The following is an 18,014-nucleotide window of genomic DNA, read 5'->3' on the forward strand; positions in this document are numbered from 1 at the left end:
TCTTTGCTTTTCATGAAATAACTTTAACTTTAATTATTATCAATTAACTGCAGTTATAATTGTCAGTTCATTTGTTTGCTTTAGTTTTTTTAAGATTTGAATACTTATTGTAAATCTTCTTATAAAAGAGATTCAATAAATAAAATAGATATTTAAAAAAAAAAAAAAATGCCCGATACACTTGCAAACGCTGTTGTTCACGTGTTCTGAATATGTCGGTGACTCGTGGACGGGCCAGTCTTTGTCTCAATGCATTAGCTCGAAGGCGTTATTTGCGTTGCTCTTGACTTTCATTAACACGTGTGATTGTATCCTGGTTTCTTACATTCTCATTGTTTTCTGCCGATCTATTTAACCGACGGTTCTGGAGTAATTGTGAATTCCGAGTCGCTCGACCAATATTTTCTCCTTGTCCACGAAGACGTGGCATTGTTTTTTGTACGTTATTTATATCTTTATATATATAATTTTTCTTTTTTGTGTGTGTTCAAGTGAATTCAAGGATGGTCTAGATTCACAATTTGGTCCATTTATATTAGACATTTAAAAGTTATTCATTCTTACTTTGATTTGTTTAAAAAGTTTAAACTCTAAAATGAATCGTTCAACTATCCTGTGGAATTTTTGAATTCGCTGGATTTACCAGGAATACCACCACATAACTTAAGATTAAAAATTGGCTCCCCTATAATTATACTGCGGAATTTAAATGCATTTAAGCTATGCAATTTTACGATTCATTTTAGAGATTTTAAACTTTTTAAACAAATCAAAGTAAGCATGGATAAATTTTAAATTTCTAATATAAATGTATATGGATACCAAAAAATAAAAAATTAATTAAAAAGACATTATCCAGTGGGCAAAATTGTGAATCTAAACCTTGAATCCACTTGAACACACACAAAAAATTTCATCAAAATCGGTTCAGCCGTTTAGGAGGAGTTCACTGTCAACACACGTACAGAAGAAATATATATATAGATATATATATATATATAGATTAATATATATATATATATATATATATATATATATATTATAATACTTCCAACGCTGTTTTGAGTATTGCCAAGTACTTATCATTAGGGAATATTTGAATTCCTTAATTAGTTCATAGTCCATATATAATTTGTTTGTTCGCTCTATTTTGGTTTACTACTAGCTGTAATTTTTTCTTTCAGAGTTGTAAAAAAACAGCATTAAGTCTAGTTGAAACAGGTTGGCATCACTTTTAAAATATGTTAAATTGTTTTTTTGTTGACTTATGTTTTTTGTTGTGATTTTAAAAAATATTTAGTGGTATTTTAGTATATATATAATTATTTCTTTAAAAAATAAATGAAATGATTCCAACCGTAATAATATTTGTAATATTGCAGATGTATTCACATGGCAAACCGATATTTTTGCTTGATTAAAATCGAAAAGTATTTAAACTGAAAAACATTCATAATTAAAAATAACTATAATTAATTAATTCAATTATTCTACAGCTGGTTTATAAATTTTTCTCTAATATAACGTAGCAAGTGAATTTGTTAATGAACTTTCACAGCAAATTAACAAAACTTTAAGTTGGAACGTACAAATGAAGTACGGCTTTGAATCAGTTGGTTAATTAGGACTGACTCGAAGCTTCACATTTGGAAGTTGAATCCTTGGTTCTTACAGTTTAAAAAAAATAAATACTAACTTTTAAATGCAAATAATATTTTCAAAAAGACTACTTATGCCTTTTTTATGTCAGAATCAACCAAGATTAATAATAATAATTCAAATCTAAATTAAGTCAAAATTAAATTAACATTAAAATAAAATCAATTTTAAAACTACTATATTACCTTTAAGTGTATTTATTGGCAAAGTAAATAAGAATTATAATTCTGTAATACGATGCTCGTCCCTACATTTACGGTAAGGTATCCTTCCGCAGCAGAGAAGAGTTGAGACTCCTGGCTGGATATTTAACGGATCACCATGGACTACGTTATCTCCTAAACAAAATGGATCTGTCCGAAGAGATAGATTTTCGACTCTGCTTAGAAGCAGACGAGATTGTTAAACACTTTCTCTGTGACTATTCAGCCTCGATTTTCACGAGATAGATATTATTTCGTTTAATTATTTTATTTTATTCATCTCAGAGAGTGTTCAGGCACTTAAACCTTATTAGCTGATGTTATGTAGTTTTTAAACATCACGTCATTTTTAAATATTACTTAATTAATTTTTAAATGTTATTTAATTTTCAAATGAAATTAAATTTTTGATTATAATTTATTTTAATTTTTGCGGAAAAGCAATACTAATATGACGAAAAGTTATTGACCTTAACTGACAAAAGATCAGTTTACTAATGAGTACTAACTCTGAGTTTCAAACCCTTAGTAGGTGCAGCCTCAAAAAATAATTTACGTATAATTATATATAATAATTTCAAGACCTCTAATGATGGGTATTTGGCAATACTTGGCCAATACAATAATTTAATAAATAAGAAAATTTTATTGTTGTAATTTACTACTGTTCAAAATACCTCTCCATCCATTTTTAGTGCAAATTTTGCTTAAGAATGAGACTCACTTTCTTCTAGTACTTAGTAATTGGGACGACTTGATTTAGGTACCTCTGTGTTGTAGTTTCTCTAACACTTAAGTAGTATTCTTATAGCCGAAATTAATTTTCCTAAATAATACCATAAAACTATATACCAAATAAAAAAAAATATTATAAATCATATCTTTGTATGACTTTTTCAAAAGTCATAGAAGTTTATCGATGGTAATAAACAGAATATTAAGTTGTTTAATATAATTACAACACGGTGAAGGAAACACGAAAAGTTCATTAGACACATCACAGCCTATGAACTGAATAGTTTTTAGGGTCTTCTAAAAAACGCATTATTTTGAATAGAATAGGTCGCCGTTCGCGTACATGTATTCTCCTACAACTTTAATGCAATATTTCTGCACATTTCTTATTAAAACAAGCACTTTTTCAATTGAAGCGTTTCATCGTCTTTGTTGTACCATTTTTATAGGTCTGTATTATAGTTAGTGGAAATCGAATCCAAAAAATGTGTGTCTTGTAAAAACGCATTATATTGTATAGAATTGGACGCTATTCATTAATGTATTCTCTTATAACTTCAATGCAACATTTCTGCACATTTCTTATAAAATGTTTTACCAAGGTTTTCGAAATAGTGATTTATTAAAACAAGCACTTTTTAATCGAAGCATATCCTCGTCTTTGTTGTACCATTTTTATAGGTCTGGATTGTAGTTGGTGGAGAACGAATCCAGAGAATAGTAGGAGCGTGAGAATATTATTTTTGAATTAATAAATTACTTTGAGTGAACAATCATCGTTGTCTAACTCGTTTTTTGTTTTTGTTCAAAATACTGATATTTGTTGGGGACCAGATCTGGAGAATACTTTGTAAGGAATAACATTTTAGTCTGATTAAACAATCACAGTAAAAACTCTGTTAAGCGAATACTTATTAGCGCACTTTTGTTCGAATAGGTAGGTTGTGCATACGATAAAGTTATTTCTAAGAGTGATAGTTGCTTGGGAGCAGAACTAGTGAATACTCTGGATGGGTGAACATTTTATATAAGTAATAAAATATTACAGTGAATCACTTTACTAAGCGAACACTAATCGTACGAAATTTGTGGAGGTAGGCTCATTTGAACTATATCAAGTAGTAATAAAAAATGATATGTTTTAGAATATTTTTTCAACCCACCGGGATCTGTAAGTGCTGTAAGGGACTTTCACTGAATAGCTATTTTGGATGTTTTTACTAGAAATTTTTAACATGATCTCTCCTAATCTGAAAACATTTTTTGTGTTAATGCTCACTCGTACGTATGTTTGGCTTTGTCAAAATGGATCTCAGTATTTTCTTACTGCTTCACACATCTACAAAGAAACTGACTGACTTCACAGCTCAAGTTCACTTAAAGATTCAATTGCTTTGTTCGCTTGAAGGGTTCACAATACTTGACCTTCTTCATTTTGCACGTACAACAAATACTCAACTCAATATATTGCGAACACAAACATATCTTCATAGGTATGTTATGTTATATTAATAAATGAATATAAATAATTGTTATTATAAAAAAAAACCAAAAAAAGTATTTTGAAAAAATTCATAAATTTAGATTTATACAGACATCATCTCATTTTTCAATAAATTAACGAACGTTTACCTCTCGGCAAACAAATAAAATTACTTAAAAATTTTTAGGAGGTGTCTAAGTACGTGATCACTGCCAAAGTTCAAAAACGGAGTATAATTGAAAAAAAATATCATTTATGTAAAAATCAAACTTTTGTGTTGATTTCATATAAAAAGTACAGACAATGTCGACTGCAATAATCACAAAAAAAAAAAAAAACAAAAAAAAACATAAAAACATGAGCTCTATAAAGCGATTTGAGTCCAAAACCACAAGAAAAAAATACTTAATTTGTCTAAATCAAGGGGCCCAGTCAATAATGATTGGTCAACTCTTTCTCACTTAGCCGTTTCTCTCTAGTTGTCTTTTTTTTGCATTTATTTGTTGAAATAATCGAGACGTGTTTGTTGCGAATTGAGGCGCTCAAATTTGTTGTTAATGTACAAAGCACGTTTGACGCTCAACGACAGACATACAATTGACGCGTTTTTCTATCTGACTCGACTGAGGTCAAATAACTATAGACCGTAAAAATATGCGAGACACGGTAAAGACTTTTATTTTAAAATGGCAGCTCAAAGAGTTATGCTAATATGACGGCACCAAAAACCGTCAACGAGGTCGTAAAATTCAAAATGTTTTAAAAACATTTAAAAATTAAGTACGAACAGAATGTACGAGTATTAAAAAAATAAAAATTTAACAAAAAACAAAAAACAAAAAAAAAAACAAATTCAAAGTCAAAAAAAAATTAAATTTACTTTAAGCCTCACCTTAACTTTGCTACAAAATAATAATAAAAACGTAAATAAGCATTTAAGTACGTTTTGGTCATACTGGCTTTATGAGATGACCAAAATGGTGTAAACAACCGACAGTTGGATATATGGAGAGATATACTCAGACAGACCCAGGCGAAAGAATGGAGTGACAAACAGACAGTCAAACAAACAGACAGACTCATCATGCATATTGACCGCTCAGACCTGAAATATTTAGTCAACATCAAATTGTTATTCCAAACGACAGACAGACACACAGACACACAGACAGACAGACAGACAGAGGGACGAGGTACTTAAACGAGGAAACTGTAGTCTTTTTTAAGCTTTTTGCTTTTTGCAACTCATCAACATTTAAATCACGTTGCGACATTTTGTCAATATCGCAGTCGATCATCAATGATTTTTTAATTGAATTCTACATCGAAAAAAATGAGCAACAGAAAAATATGTTTTTCGTTAAAGCGCAATTGACTACCTACAATTGCACCGAATAACATGAAAGCCACGTCTAAGCGAACATTAAGGGCCGATTTCACAGTCGTACGATAAGTTTCAAACCTGACTCAAGTATGAATTAAGTCGGAAAAATTACTCACTTAAGTGAGTTTTGGAACTTAATTACGATAATAACATAACATAAGTTTCAAACTTGACTTAGTTATAAATGAAGTCAGAAAAATGTATGACTTAATTTAATTTTATAACTTAATTGTGACAATAAAATCGGTTCTAAACACCTCTCTTCGCATTAAAAGACACCAAAAGATACTAATTTCCCTTAAGCCTATTCACACAGCATGAGTTAATTTTAATTAACTTTTGTTCTAGTTTGAATTTTTATTGTTATGCATGTGTTTGTTGTTTTCAAACCGATTTTAAAAACTGATTTGTGCTTCTAGTGCAAAATATTTTTCAGCACTATTTTGTTTCTATAAAATATACATTTCCTCAAACTAACATTTCTATGAAATTACTATCTATTAATTACTATAACTAGCAAACATTTAATATGAATTTCAATTTAAGCAAAATCAAATAATTGTGATTAACTTATGATATGTGAGTAGAATTTAAATCGTCTTAAATTAAATTTTAATATAAATGAATATAGTCAAGAATTGATATCTCTGTGACTGCCCCACTTTGCTTTGAGCCAAGCGAATACTGCTAGGACGGAAGTTCCTATTCTCGTGCGAAGTTAAGAGGTTCTCAACAGCTGACATTTTGGCTTTTATTCGAAAATGGAAATATCTGGCCGCAACGTTTTGCTCTTTGAAAGCCAGTATCTCATAGAATAAAAAAGTTTATTTTCTATTTTATTTATAGTAAGAATCCATTAGTGATCTAATGAGATAAGTTGAAATAAATTTCCTGCCTTTAATACACAAGAAGATCAAAATACCTCTATAATAATTGTATGTTGTTAGAATTATATAAGAAAAGCAATATCCCTTAATCAAACATCACGAGTTCGTTTATTGACATTAATCTAGATATCAACCAATTTCGTTTTTTAACATCAATCCAGATATCTTCTAACTTCGTTTATTGACATCGATCTAGACATTTTCTAACATCGTTTATTGACATCGATATAGACATCGTTTAGATTTATTTATTGGCATGAACCCACACATCGTTTATATATGTTAAGTTAAATTATTATATATTTACGGCCTTATTCATAAAAAGTTATAGTAGGTTTGTAATACATTTTATCAAAAATGTTATTCATAAACGTTATTTAACAGTGTTATAAAGCATTTATAAAACTCTATTCATAAACGTATTTTAAAGTTAAAATGCTGTTAAAATGCTGTTAAAATATGTCAAAATTTATAATAGGTTTATACCTTCTATAACAGCATTTTAAGCAAAATTTTTGATTGTGTAGTAATTTTTATTGGGTGAATTACAATTAAATATGGATGCCATAAGCATAATTAAAGAAATTGGCGAATATTTAATTTAATTTAAAAATATATAAACAACGTGGAGATCCGTTTATGCTGCGTGATGATGAATTTCAACTGAGGTACCGATTTTCAAAAAAGGGCGTAGAAAAAATAACTGACTTGGTGAAACAGGACTTAACGTTTGATAGTAGAGGCGCTGGAACTTCCGCAAGATTACAAGTTCTAGTAGCTTTGCGATGTTGGAGTCGTAGAGAAGTAACTAATCTTTTTCAAATACTATTACTTACTAGAAGCTTTTAATATAAAAGGTACAAGACGATGCAGGTGATTTACACGGCCTTAGCCTGGCTACAGTCAGTCGCATTTGCGTTAGAGTAGCTAGGGCTATTGCAAAACATGCCGCAACTGTGATTAAAATGCCAGAATCTGATAGAAGAGGAAGCAAATATGAAAAGCTTCAAACGCATAAAAATTTTTCCAAATGTGATTGGTGCAATTGATTGCACGCACATAAAAATTAAAAAAGTGGGTGGAGATATTTCCCAATATTATATAAATCGGAAAGGGTTTTATTCATTAAACGAACAAGTGCGTATTTTTAGTACCTTTAAAATATTTACTTACATTAAAAAACAAATTATATTTTGAAAGTGATATGTGATGCAAATTTAAAAATTTGCAATATAGTCGCAAGATGGAGAGGTAGTACGCACGACTGCCGGATTTTCGATGAGTCAATTCTTAAAGAACAGTTAGAGGCAGGAAAATTCAAAGGGCGCTTGGTTGGCGATTCAGGATACAAACTTCAACCATACCTATTCACTCCAATACTGAAACCACAAAACGCAAAAGAAGAACGATACAATGCTGCACACATTGCCACCAGAAATACAATTGAAAGATGCTTTGGTGTGTGGAAGCAAAGATTTCGTTGCCTTCTAGATGGGTTGAATATATCATTGGAGAATGCGAAAACAGTTATAGTCGCACTTGCAGTATTGCACAATCTTGCATTTACTTACAATGAAAATGACTCCAAAATACCTTATAATGACAATTTTTCTGCGGCTATCAACTTTAGTTCCTTATCTGACTGTGAAGAAATATGTGATGATAATTCAACAAATCGAAAGAAACCTAATGTTATATTAAAAACATTTATTGAAAAAAACTTTTGATGAAATTGCAAATTAAATAACGATTTATTAATCTTAAAAAATTTTTTAAATTTTTATTTTTGTGCTGCATTAATTCATATTTCTCACAGTGTTGTAAAATGTTTTGTGTTTAACAGCAATGTTATTAACATTTGTATTATAGTTATCAAAGGTTTATAATACGTTTATGAATAGTGTGCATTATAAGGCCATTATAAAGTTAAAATACATTTTAACTAAAATGTATTTAAAAAGCATTTTAAGAAATTTTTATGAATAAGGCCGTTATTGTTTATTATATGTTGAATTATTTAATTTTTTGAATTTTAAAAAAAATATTAGTTTAAAAAATTAACTACTCTAAATGGTTTAGGATAGTTATTATTGTCCTGACAATATCAAATAATCTTATTCGAATACTATTATACCCGAATATTTTAGGAAGTAGTAATTTTCGAAGTTATTACTATTGCTAATTGATTTCATTTTGTATGATTCTTAAGAAACATAAACTTCTTGTTTTGTATTATTAAATTTAAATAATTTTTATGTTCAATTAGTTAATTATTTAATTAATTTAATTTTATGTTTAATTTTTTTAAATCTATTTATTGTTCAAAAAATAAGTCAATCGAATTAATATTTTCATTCCTTTTTACAGGGTTGATACATACTACTTATTAATATGTGATGGAAAAGAACTGTTAATTTTAGGTAAGTTAAAATCACTATTATAAATTTAAATAAATCTTTTATTTTTGACAACTCGACAATATTTGCCAACTACAAATTTACTAGAAATCAGTTCCTATAATACAAGCTTGATTATCTCTAACCAGAGATCGTCTATATGCTATGATTATCATGCACGTAATCTTTTTAAAAATTAAAGGACTTCTTTAAAACAGATATTTTTAATAAGGACATCTATTGTATGCAAAATCCATTTTATGAGATTTGGTTTGTTAGTTGGTTTTTGTGACAGTGGAACTTCCTTTCCAGTCTTCACCGGTAGTGTATAAGCGTCATTGGATTACGATTAACCCGGTCATAAAGTTCTAAGTTTTACTTATATTTTCACTTTAGATATTTGTTTTAAATTATTTCAACAAAAAAGTAAAATTATGATTGATACAGAATTGAGCATCCAACAAAGAATTAATAATATATATTGTTTTCAAGATGATAAATATATTAATGATATGGTCTCATTGAAGAACGCAGTTTATGACGGCAGAATTCATCAACAGTATATATGGCTTTCAGACAGATGTGAGACAATAAAGGACAAAAATAATTTTTTTGACCAGTAAAAATCTGTGATCATCAAGTTTCTATCTGTTTTAAGTCTATATACTAAATAATCATAAATGGTGATATGTTATAATATTCAGTAAACATATATGGCCTTATTCATAAAAATTTCTTAAAATGCTTTTTAAATACATTTTAGTTAAAATGTATTTTAACTTTATAATGGCCTTATAATGCACACTATTCATAAACGTATTATAAACCTTTGATAACTATAATACAAATGTTAATAACATTACTGTTAAACACAAAACATTTTACAACACTGTGAGAAATATGAATTAATGCAGCACAAAAATAAAAATTAAAAGATTTGTTTATAATTAATAAATCGTTATTTAATTTGCAATTTCATTAAAAGTTTTTTTCAATAAATGTTTTTAATATAACATTAGGTTTCTTTCGATTTGTTGAAATATCATCACATATTTCTTCACAGTCAGATAAGGAACTAAAGTTGATGGCCGCAGAAAAATTGTCATTATAAGGTATTTTGGAGTCATTTTCATTGTAAGTAATTGCAAGATTGTGCAATACTGCAAGTGCGAGTATAACTGTTTTCGCATTCTCCAATGATATATTCAACCCATCTAGAAGACAACGAAATCTTTGCTTCCACACACCAAAGCATCTTTCAATTGTATTTCTGGTGGCAATGTGTGCAGCATTGTATCGTTCTTCTTTTGCGTTTTGTGGTTTCAGTATTGGAGTGAATAAGTATGGTTGAAGTTTGTATCCTGAAAAAGATTAGTTACTTCTCTACGACTCCAACATCGCAAAGCTACTAGAACTTGTAATCTTGCGGAAGTTCCAGCGCCTCTACTATCAAACTTTAAGTTCTGTTTCACCAAGTCAATTATTTTTTCTACGCCCTTTTTTGAAAATCGGTACCTCAGTTGAAATTCATCATCCCGCAGCATAAACGGATCTCCACGTTGTTTATATATTTTTAAATGGCGACAATTTTTTTTGGCTATTCCATTTAAAAAATCTACACAATAATTTCGTTTTTAATTATATAAAAAAATAAAAAAATTATATAATTATATAAAATTATATTAAAAATTAAATTAAATACTCATCAATTTCTTTAATTATGCTTATGGCATCCATATTTAATTGTAATTCACCCAATAAAAATTACTACACAATCAAAAATTGTGCTTAAAATGTTGTTATAGAAGGTATAAACCTATTATAAATTTTGACATATTTTAACACCATTTTAACAGCATTTTAACTTTAAAATACGTTTATGAATACAGTTTTATAAATGCTTTATAACACTGTTAAATAACGTTTATGAATAACATTTTCGATAAAATGTATTACAAACCTACTATAACTTTTTATGAATAAGGCCGATATAGTTTGTATGTATATATAACGCAAATTAAAGATATATATATCGGATTTTATGGAACACAGTAATTGAAATGAAAATTAAAAAACTTCATTACTGTTGATTGATTGCAGTGACAAGTGATAACTTCCATTAACATCAATTAGCGATTTTGCACTGTTTTGATACCAAATTCCTCATAAGAACCACTAAGATAGAAGAAGATTATTATTATTATTATTATTATTATTAGTAACCCATCACTGTTATTATTAGTGGTTTTTAGAACCCACATCGATCCAAATTTTCAGAAGTTTTTATTTTAAACAATCACAGTCTTTGGTTTTAACTTTCTAATGCCTCTTCAAGAGTATATATTAACCGCAACTTCATACATCCTCATAAAGGTCTTCCAAACTGCTTTGCTATTAATATTTTTTTGTTATTGTTATCTATGTCTCAACGAAAAATATGTGTTTCTGTCACTACATATATATATGGTACATATACATTAGTGACTTCTTGATCCAAGTAATATAAAAAAATTGTGTTGAAAGGTGGAGTTCAATATTTATAAAATGTGTAAAATCTAATAATAATCTAATAAAATCTAGTAATAAGATATTAAATTCAATATTAATCCAATATCTTAACTAAAATTTAGATATACCACACACAAAAAAAATATTTAGTCAAAAAAAAAAATATTTTATGTGCCGAGATGTTTTTATCGGGTCCATCCTTTACATTCCGTTTGAAAATAGAACCTGATTTCTGTTTTTAATTTAACAAATAGAACTTTTCTTTTAGATTTAAGCTAAATTATTATTTCCATTAATATTAGCATATCAGAGTTCGGTTACTTAAAGCGAACACTGTAACACCTCTTTCAAATAATTGGTTCTACACACAAAATTTATTCTGTTTTTTTTTTGCATGCAATACTTAATCATAAATAATACAAAAATTATCAAAATTAAAAAAAATTAAAACCAAAAAAAAAAAAAAGATTCAAAAGAATAACATAAATAATAATAATAAATAAAAAAAGTCACTGTTCGCTAAAAACCTTGTGGAATGCGATTTTGGTCTTGGACTTGGCCAGTAAGCATTGCTGAAATGTCTTATGTATCTTACGCCTTGAATGGTAAATGACGTGCGCTTAAAATGCGACCATATAAACCCGTCAGTACGCAGATAAGCTAACAAACAAACAAATATCCACAAAGTAACAAAATAAATAAGCAAATAAAGAGAATCAACACATAAAAACTAAACATACTAACGAACTAATAAACGGTCGTATAAACGGTCAATCAAGCCCAACCAAACCAAAACAAACTTCATCCAACCGAACCATACCGAAATGAACTATTCAACCAATGAGCTCAGAACGCTCATGCGAGTAATACTCGTAGCTATAGTCGTCACCGTTTTGAATCAGTGGCAAGTGTTTCTCAGATGGTCATTTTAATGGTTGATTATAGTAAAATTGGTTAGCTCCATACAATAATTATAATGCTCAGAATCATGATCAGTCAGTGAGTCAGTTAGTCAGTCAGTGAGTCATTTAATTTGTCAGTCAGTTCTTCTGCAGTCAAGTGCGAGTTAATTACACTATTAATATGTCAGCAATAATCAGCATTTGGGCGCTACAATCAAAAATGCGGCAATAAAATAAAAGGTGTGGTGTCATTTTTAACATATTTTTTTAATAATATAATAAACTAAAAATAAATATAGCATATATTGCACTATTTTTGTATTGTTTTTAATTATATTTACTTAGTTCCAAAATAATACCACTGGAATTATTAAAGTCTATGGATCGAATTACTACACTTTCCATATACCTGAGAAATTAAAAGAACTAATATCCATCGGTTTTTCTTCACATTTTCATATAAAATTTAATACATAACCTAGCATTTCTATTAGTTTAATTTGAAATATATATTAATAAATAACAGTTCACATAAAATAAAAACATATCAAGGTTATTACTGACTGTAGTCACTGGTAACAAAGGTTTTTAAACAAGGCTATAAATTGTTTAATATCTAAAATTTAGTTAAAGTTGAAATAAAAATCGCTTAAACTCTGTAATTAACTAACCATGTCAAGAAAAAGGTCAAGCTGTTGTTCAAAAAAATTATGTCCAAAAAATGTTTGGACAATTTCAAAAATTAAATAATATTTGATTATTTTCTTTTTCCTTTCAGTCTTCCAATATAGGATTAATGCCTGTCTTAATCCACGCAACATCAATCTTATATAATACCATTTTCATTAGTAAGTGTCATAACTACTAATGACCAACGTTTTTTTTTTAAACATAGAGTCCATCCAGAAAATTTGAACTGAAATTCTGAAAAACTTTCACCAAAAGCCTTAAAATGCCATAAATCTAATTTTTTGTTTGTCGAGATATAAAGTCACCTAAGAATTATTGCGGAATTATTGACCGGTCACTGTAGATTGAATAATTACCTATCAAAGTTAGGAATTCAATCTAACTCAGACTGCAGATACTGTAGAGAAGAAAGAGAAACTACATACCAAGTGGTTGGGGAGTGCCCGGCATGGATGCACAAGCTAAAGAAATATCTAGTAGGGTATTTAATGTTATCATAAGGATCCAAGACTAGAAAAGATAGAATCTATACTGTATTTTATTAAAGAAATCGGCCTTGGAGAAACACTCTAATCTGGCTAAGTAACACAATAGATCTATTAGGTCGCAGTGCACCATCAATAATAATAATAATAAAGTCATTTGGTAATAATAATGCAGGGTTTACCACTCTAAGTCATGTTAATACTAACAGCAATACATGTACACCTATGTATTCTGAATAATTTTGAGAATAAATGCTGCATTTACAATTGCAGTTCCAAGAAATAATATAGCATAATGTTTCATATAGAATAGTAGTTTCTGATGTGGAATACACATTTTTCTCAGCATAATGCTCCACATTATAATCAGGAAATTATTAATTACTCTATATATTCTTATTTAATTCAACTGATTTCATATTTCAAACTATCTCCAAATAATTTACTTAACTCAAAGTGGTAATATCTTAACAGTTATCACAATTCCAGCATATATTTCTTCCTTGTTTACAAGTTATATTAATGAATATCAACCTGATACTAGGTTAAACAGTCATATATATAGATTTATCATATGTGTTGTAACAAAAGTGCTCACTTAGTCTATAAAAGTGCTGTTTTTAACCATTTTTTTAATTCCAATATTTCAGTTATTAAATTTTTTGTTTGACTCCCAATTAATATAAGCTTTATTCTCAGTTTCGATAATAGATCGATGTGTTTTTTAGGACAGACTTTGAACATTTGTCAGTGTAACTAAAATCAGATATTCACAAATTCGGTTTTAAGTGCCAATATATACCAAATAATCAGAGTTTTGTATCCTTTTTGTAAATATGTATATACTTTAAAAAATAAGATAATACCTTATATATATAGAAACCAATTTTATACAAATCCAGATGTATCGTGATCTGAGACATTTACTGTGTCTCAGCTTACTGTGAGACATTTTATTTATTACTGTTAATATAACAGACAATAATGATGGCTATTTGTTAAAATTAATGATAACGTAATGATGAAAAGTGATTTTGGTCTGTTGATTTTTTTTAAAGCAATAAAGAGAACTATAATTTTGAGGTTTATTTTCCATTACTTTTTTGAATATGAAAGATTGTCGTCCCACGAATAGTACAGTCACTAATTTTTGTCAAATTTGGAACCGTAGTTGATGTGACATCTACATTAACGACTTTAAATACTATACTTACGATAAATGATCGATTCTAGGGAATTACGCTACAGTTCCATTTTTTAAAACAATATATGTACATAGTTATGGGAAAGTTTCTTTAATAATTCATTCTCATCCATCCAAGACACGTACACATGTAAAAAAAATCTTAGCTTTGTTCGAAGTAACATTTACGGTCACATTTCGAGTTTTGCTATTTTCTTTTTGTCATTGGTCCAAAAAGAAATTACACCTTCCTTGTATATTAAAAACTGTTCACCAGTTACTTGTCACGCATAAATACGTCAGTTCTCAATATATGTCCTAAATGCAGCTCTACTCCTCATGATGTCGACTATCTATTGTTATCTATGCCCCAAAGCGCACACTTACTTGACCTCTTTAGATTTTTGGTTTCGAGTCATTGAAGTGGTAAAGTTTCTCCGGTTTGACCCAATTGAGTTTATATTATTTTTTTCCCACACCCCTCATCCATTACTTATACTAAACACTTTTACTTTTTCCCACATATCTCCTTCCTTAAACATATTCTAACCTATGTATTCGTATTGTAGATCTCCTCGGGTCACAACAGGCACCTATATAAAAACTTTACCAACCATATCTTTGCATTGCGAAAAACTTATCAATACAAATTAAAACAATATCTTTCATTATAATAGTACACTAAGTACGATATACAATAGTATAGTATAGTATACATAGTATATATACTAATATATATATTATATGTATAATATGTGTTATATATATAATATATATATTATATACATATAGCATATAATATTATTATAATCTTATATTATTATTATTATTATGATAATAATATTATATCAATAATATAATATAGTATATAGTATAGTATACTACATTACACTATAGTATACTTAGTATAATACAGGCCCCATTTATTACAATATATAATTATGACAATCAATAAATAAATGTAAATTATAAGAAAGATTATGTTACATGCTACATCGATACAACACCAAGTTAAGGAAGCTGGATCAGATCTGGAAATATAATAAGCAATGAATAAAACAAAAGCTCTTGTAAAATATCACTTATATCTTTGCCTTTTCTTCTTTTGCTCTTATTCTAATTCAGTTCTGATCTTGTTAACATCTGCCATTAGTTTTTTAACCTTTAAACTGGTCGTAACATATTTCAGTTTAAGGGTAGCAATGCGGTTTTTCGTATATGCATCCATATCGTCTGTGTTTCGCATAACATGTTTAAATTCAGTTTTCACTGAATTTGTATTCTCATCAAAAGCCTTAAATACCGCTGCTATATTTTCTTGACCTTGCACTGAAAAATTCGGAAAGAACTTAGTACACATACATATAATACAAATGAATTTTATCATACGATATGATTTCGCAATTTTTATCAAAGGATGATTCAAATCACATTGAGAAATTTCTTCAAGATCCTCTTCTCCGAAACGATATATATTATGGTCTTCACCAGAGACTGCTGGTGGGGGTAAAGATTTTAAAGTATTTATTTTGCCAACATGTTCCTTTGTTTTTGTATTTGTCGGTTTTGGTTTTAGTTCAGTTTTTGCAATTTTTTTTAAACCAATATTAATAACTTTCTTCAAATTATCCTTACATCCAAACACTTTATTCTCTTCTAGCTTGGTTTTCTTTCCAAGGTGTAATTCACGCCGCTTGTCAAAGGGACTTAAACCCTTGTTGACAACAAACTCACTTCTGTGGATATCATTAACATCATCAATTTTGCGTTTTTTAACAAATTTCTTTTGAATAGGTGGTTTTCTGTAAAATAAATATGTAATAAATAAAGACACTAAATTGATACTAAAATACTCACACATTGTGGTTACACTCCGACTTTTTGTTGACCATATTGCCTGCCATTTTACTTATCTCTGCTTTACGAACGTCACCTGACTTCTCAGAGCCCTCAGTATATAAAATTTTCAATTATAAAAATATTGCACTAAAAAATATATTTGTTAATATATATTTTTAATTTATTATATGTTTTATTTTTTTTTATATATATTTTATAAAAATATATGTGGAAAGATAATTTTTAAAACAGTTTTGAAAGAAAATGTATGTACATTTATCATTATAAATTTTCCTTGGCATTTATTAATTGTCAGAGCTTACTTTATTATAAACTTATTTAAGTATATTCTTCTCAGAAGCAAAACTTTTCTATCTAAATATAATACTTTGTACTATTAGTTTTACTAGAAAAAGGAAAAAAACTTTTACAGTTTAAGTTTATCCTAAAAACAGGGGTCTAGGTGTTCCAACATTCTGTTCTTCCACTAAAGAATATACTTGTTAAATGGATTACAAAATTTAGTTCTTTTTGTATAAATAAGATAAAAACAAAAAATTTATTTTTTTAGACAAATATATATATTTGACAGAAGATTATGACTAAAATTACTCCTTTTTGTTTAAACACAACTAGTCAATAAATACAATTTTATGAATTTAGGTATTTTTATATAATGATAGAATAGGACACGCTTTCACTCAAGAGACGTGATCTAAGAATTCTAAGCAGAGCTATTACAGAATGTTATAGCTGCATGTACTTCAAATTAGACGAATATAGGTGTTGCTGTGAAGAGAAAGATTGATTGCCGTATTACTACGACTTTAGTAAGCTCAGGTCAGTCGTCAATGGCCGAATGTCCTTTAATAAAATGGTTTACTAATTTGACATATATATTATGTGGGTGTGAGAGTAGAACGATATTAAAGAAAACTGTATCGAAGATGATGCAGGAACTATTAACGAAGTGGTTGGAGTGCTTGAAAGAACTATCTTTCAAAGTACAACGATATAGAAGGCAACTGTCTCGAGGATGAACTAGAAACTCAAGTTCTCTCACATGTATATCTTACATATATCTTCTGGATGCCACAGTGCAACGATATAGAAGGCAATTGTGTCGAAGATGAAGTAGGATTAACTAAGCGTGCTTAAAGGAACTTTTTCTCAAGTTCTCTCATAGGTATATAAACATATATCTGACATATATTATCTGAATGTCAGAGTACAACGAAATAGAAGGAAACTGTTTCGAAAATAAAAAAAGAACTATTAAGAGTGCTTAAAGGAACTTTTTCTCAAGTTTTCTCACATGTATATCTCACATATATTATTTGGATGCCAGAGTACAACGATATAGAAGAAAGCTGTGTCGAAATTGAGCTAGAAACTCAAGTCCTTTCACATGTATATTTCACATATATTATCTGAATGCAAGAGTACAACGATAGAGGAAGCAATTGTGTCGAAGATGAAGTAGGATTAACTAAGCGTGCTTAAAGGAACTTCTTCTCAAGTCCTCACATATATAAACATATATTTCACATATATTATCTGTATGTCAGAGTACAACGATATAGAAGGAAACTGTTTCGAAAATAAAAAAAAGAACTATTAAGAGTGCTTAATAGTCTCTCAAGTGCTCAAGTTCTCTCAG

At 28.6% G+C, this 18,014-nt stretch overlaps 2 protein-coding genes across 2 annotated transcripts in view; one reads left to right on the top strand and one right to left on the bottom strand.

The window, feature by feature from the left end:
* The first annotated feature begins 8,717 nt into the window (after positions 1–8,717).
* Positions 8,718–18,014, top strand: part of LOC119687930 (myosin-G heavy chain) — a 102,196-nt gene continuing 92,899 nt past the window's right edge. The window contains exon 1 of the mRNA XM_038102488.1: positions 8,718–8,771. The gene's annotated coding sequence lies outside the window, so the exon portion shown is untranslated. The remainder of the gene's footprint in view (positions 8,772–18,014) is intronic.
* Positions 15,434–16,527, bottom strand: LOC119687931. Its single transcript, XM_038102489.1, has 4 exons — positions 16,373–16,527; positions 15,905–16,317; positions 15,610–15,844; positions 15,434–15,546 (listed from the first exon to the last, which is right to left on the bottom strand). Exons 1-3 carry the CDS (start codon positions 16,417–16,419, stop codon positions 15,627–15,629), a joined length of 678 nt encoding a protein of 225 aa, XP_037958417.1. The 5' UTR covers positions 16,420–16,527; the 3' UTR covers positions 15,434–15,546; positions 15,610–15,626.

This window comes from Teleopsis dalmanni, chromosome X, assembly GCF_002237135.1.
Source record: "Teleopsis dalmanni isolate 2A chromosome X, ASM223713v2, whole genome shotgun sequence".
Taxonomy (NCBI): Eukaryota; Metazoa; Arthropoda; class Insecta; order Diptera; family Diopsidae; genus Teleopsis; species Teleopsis dalmanni.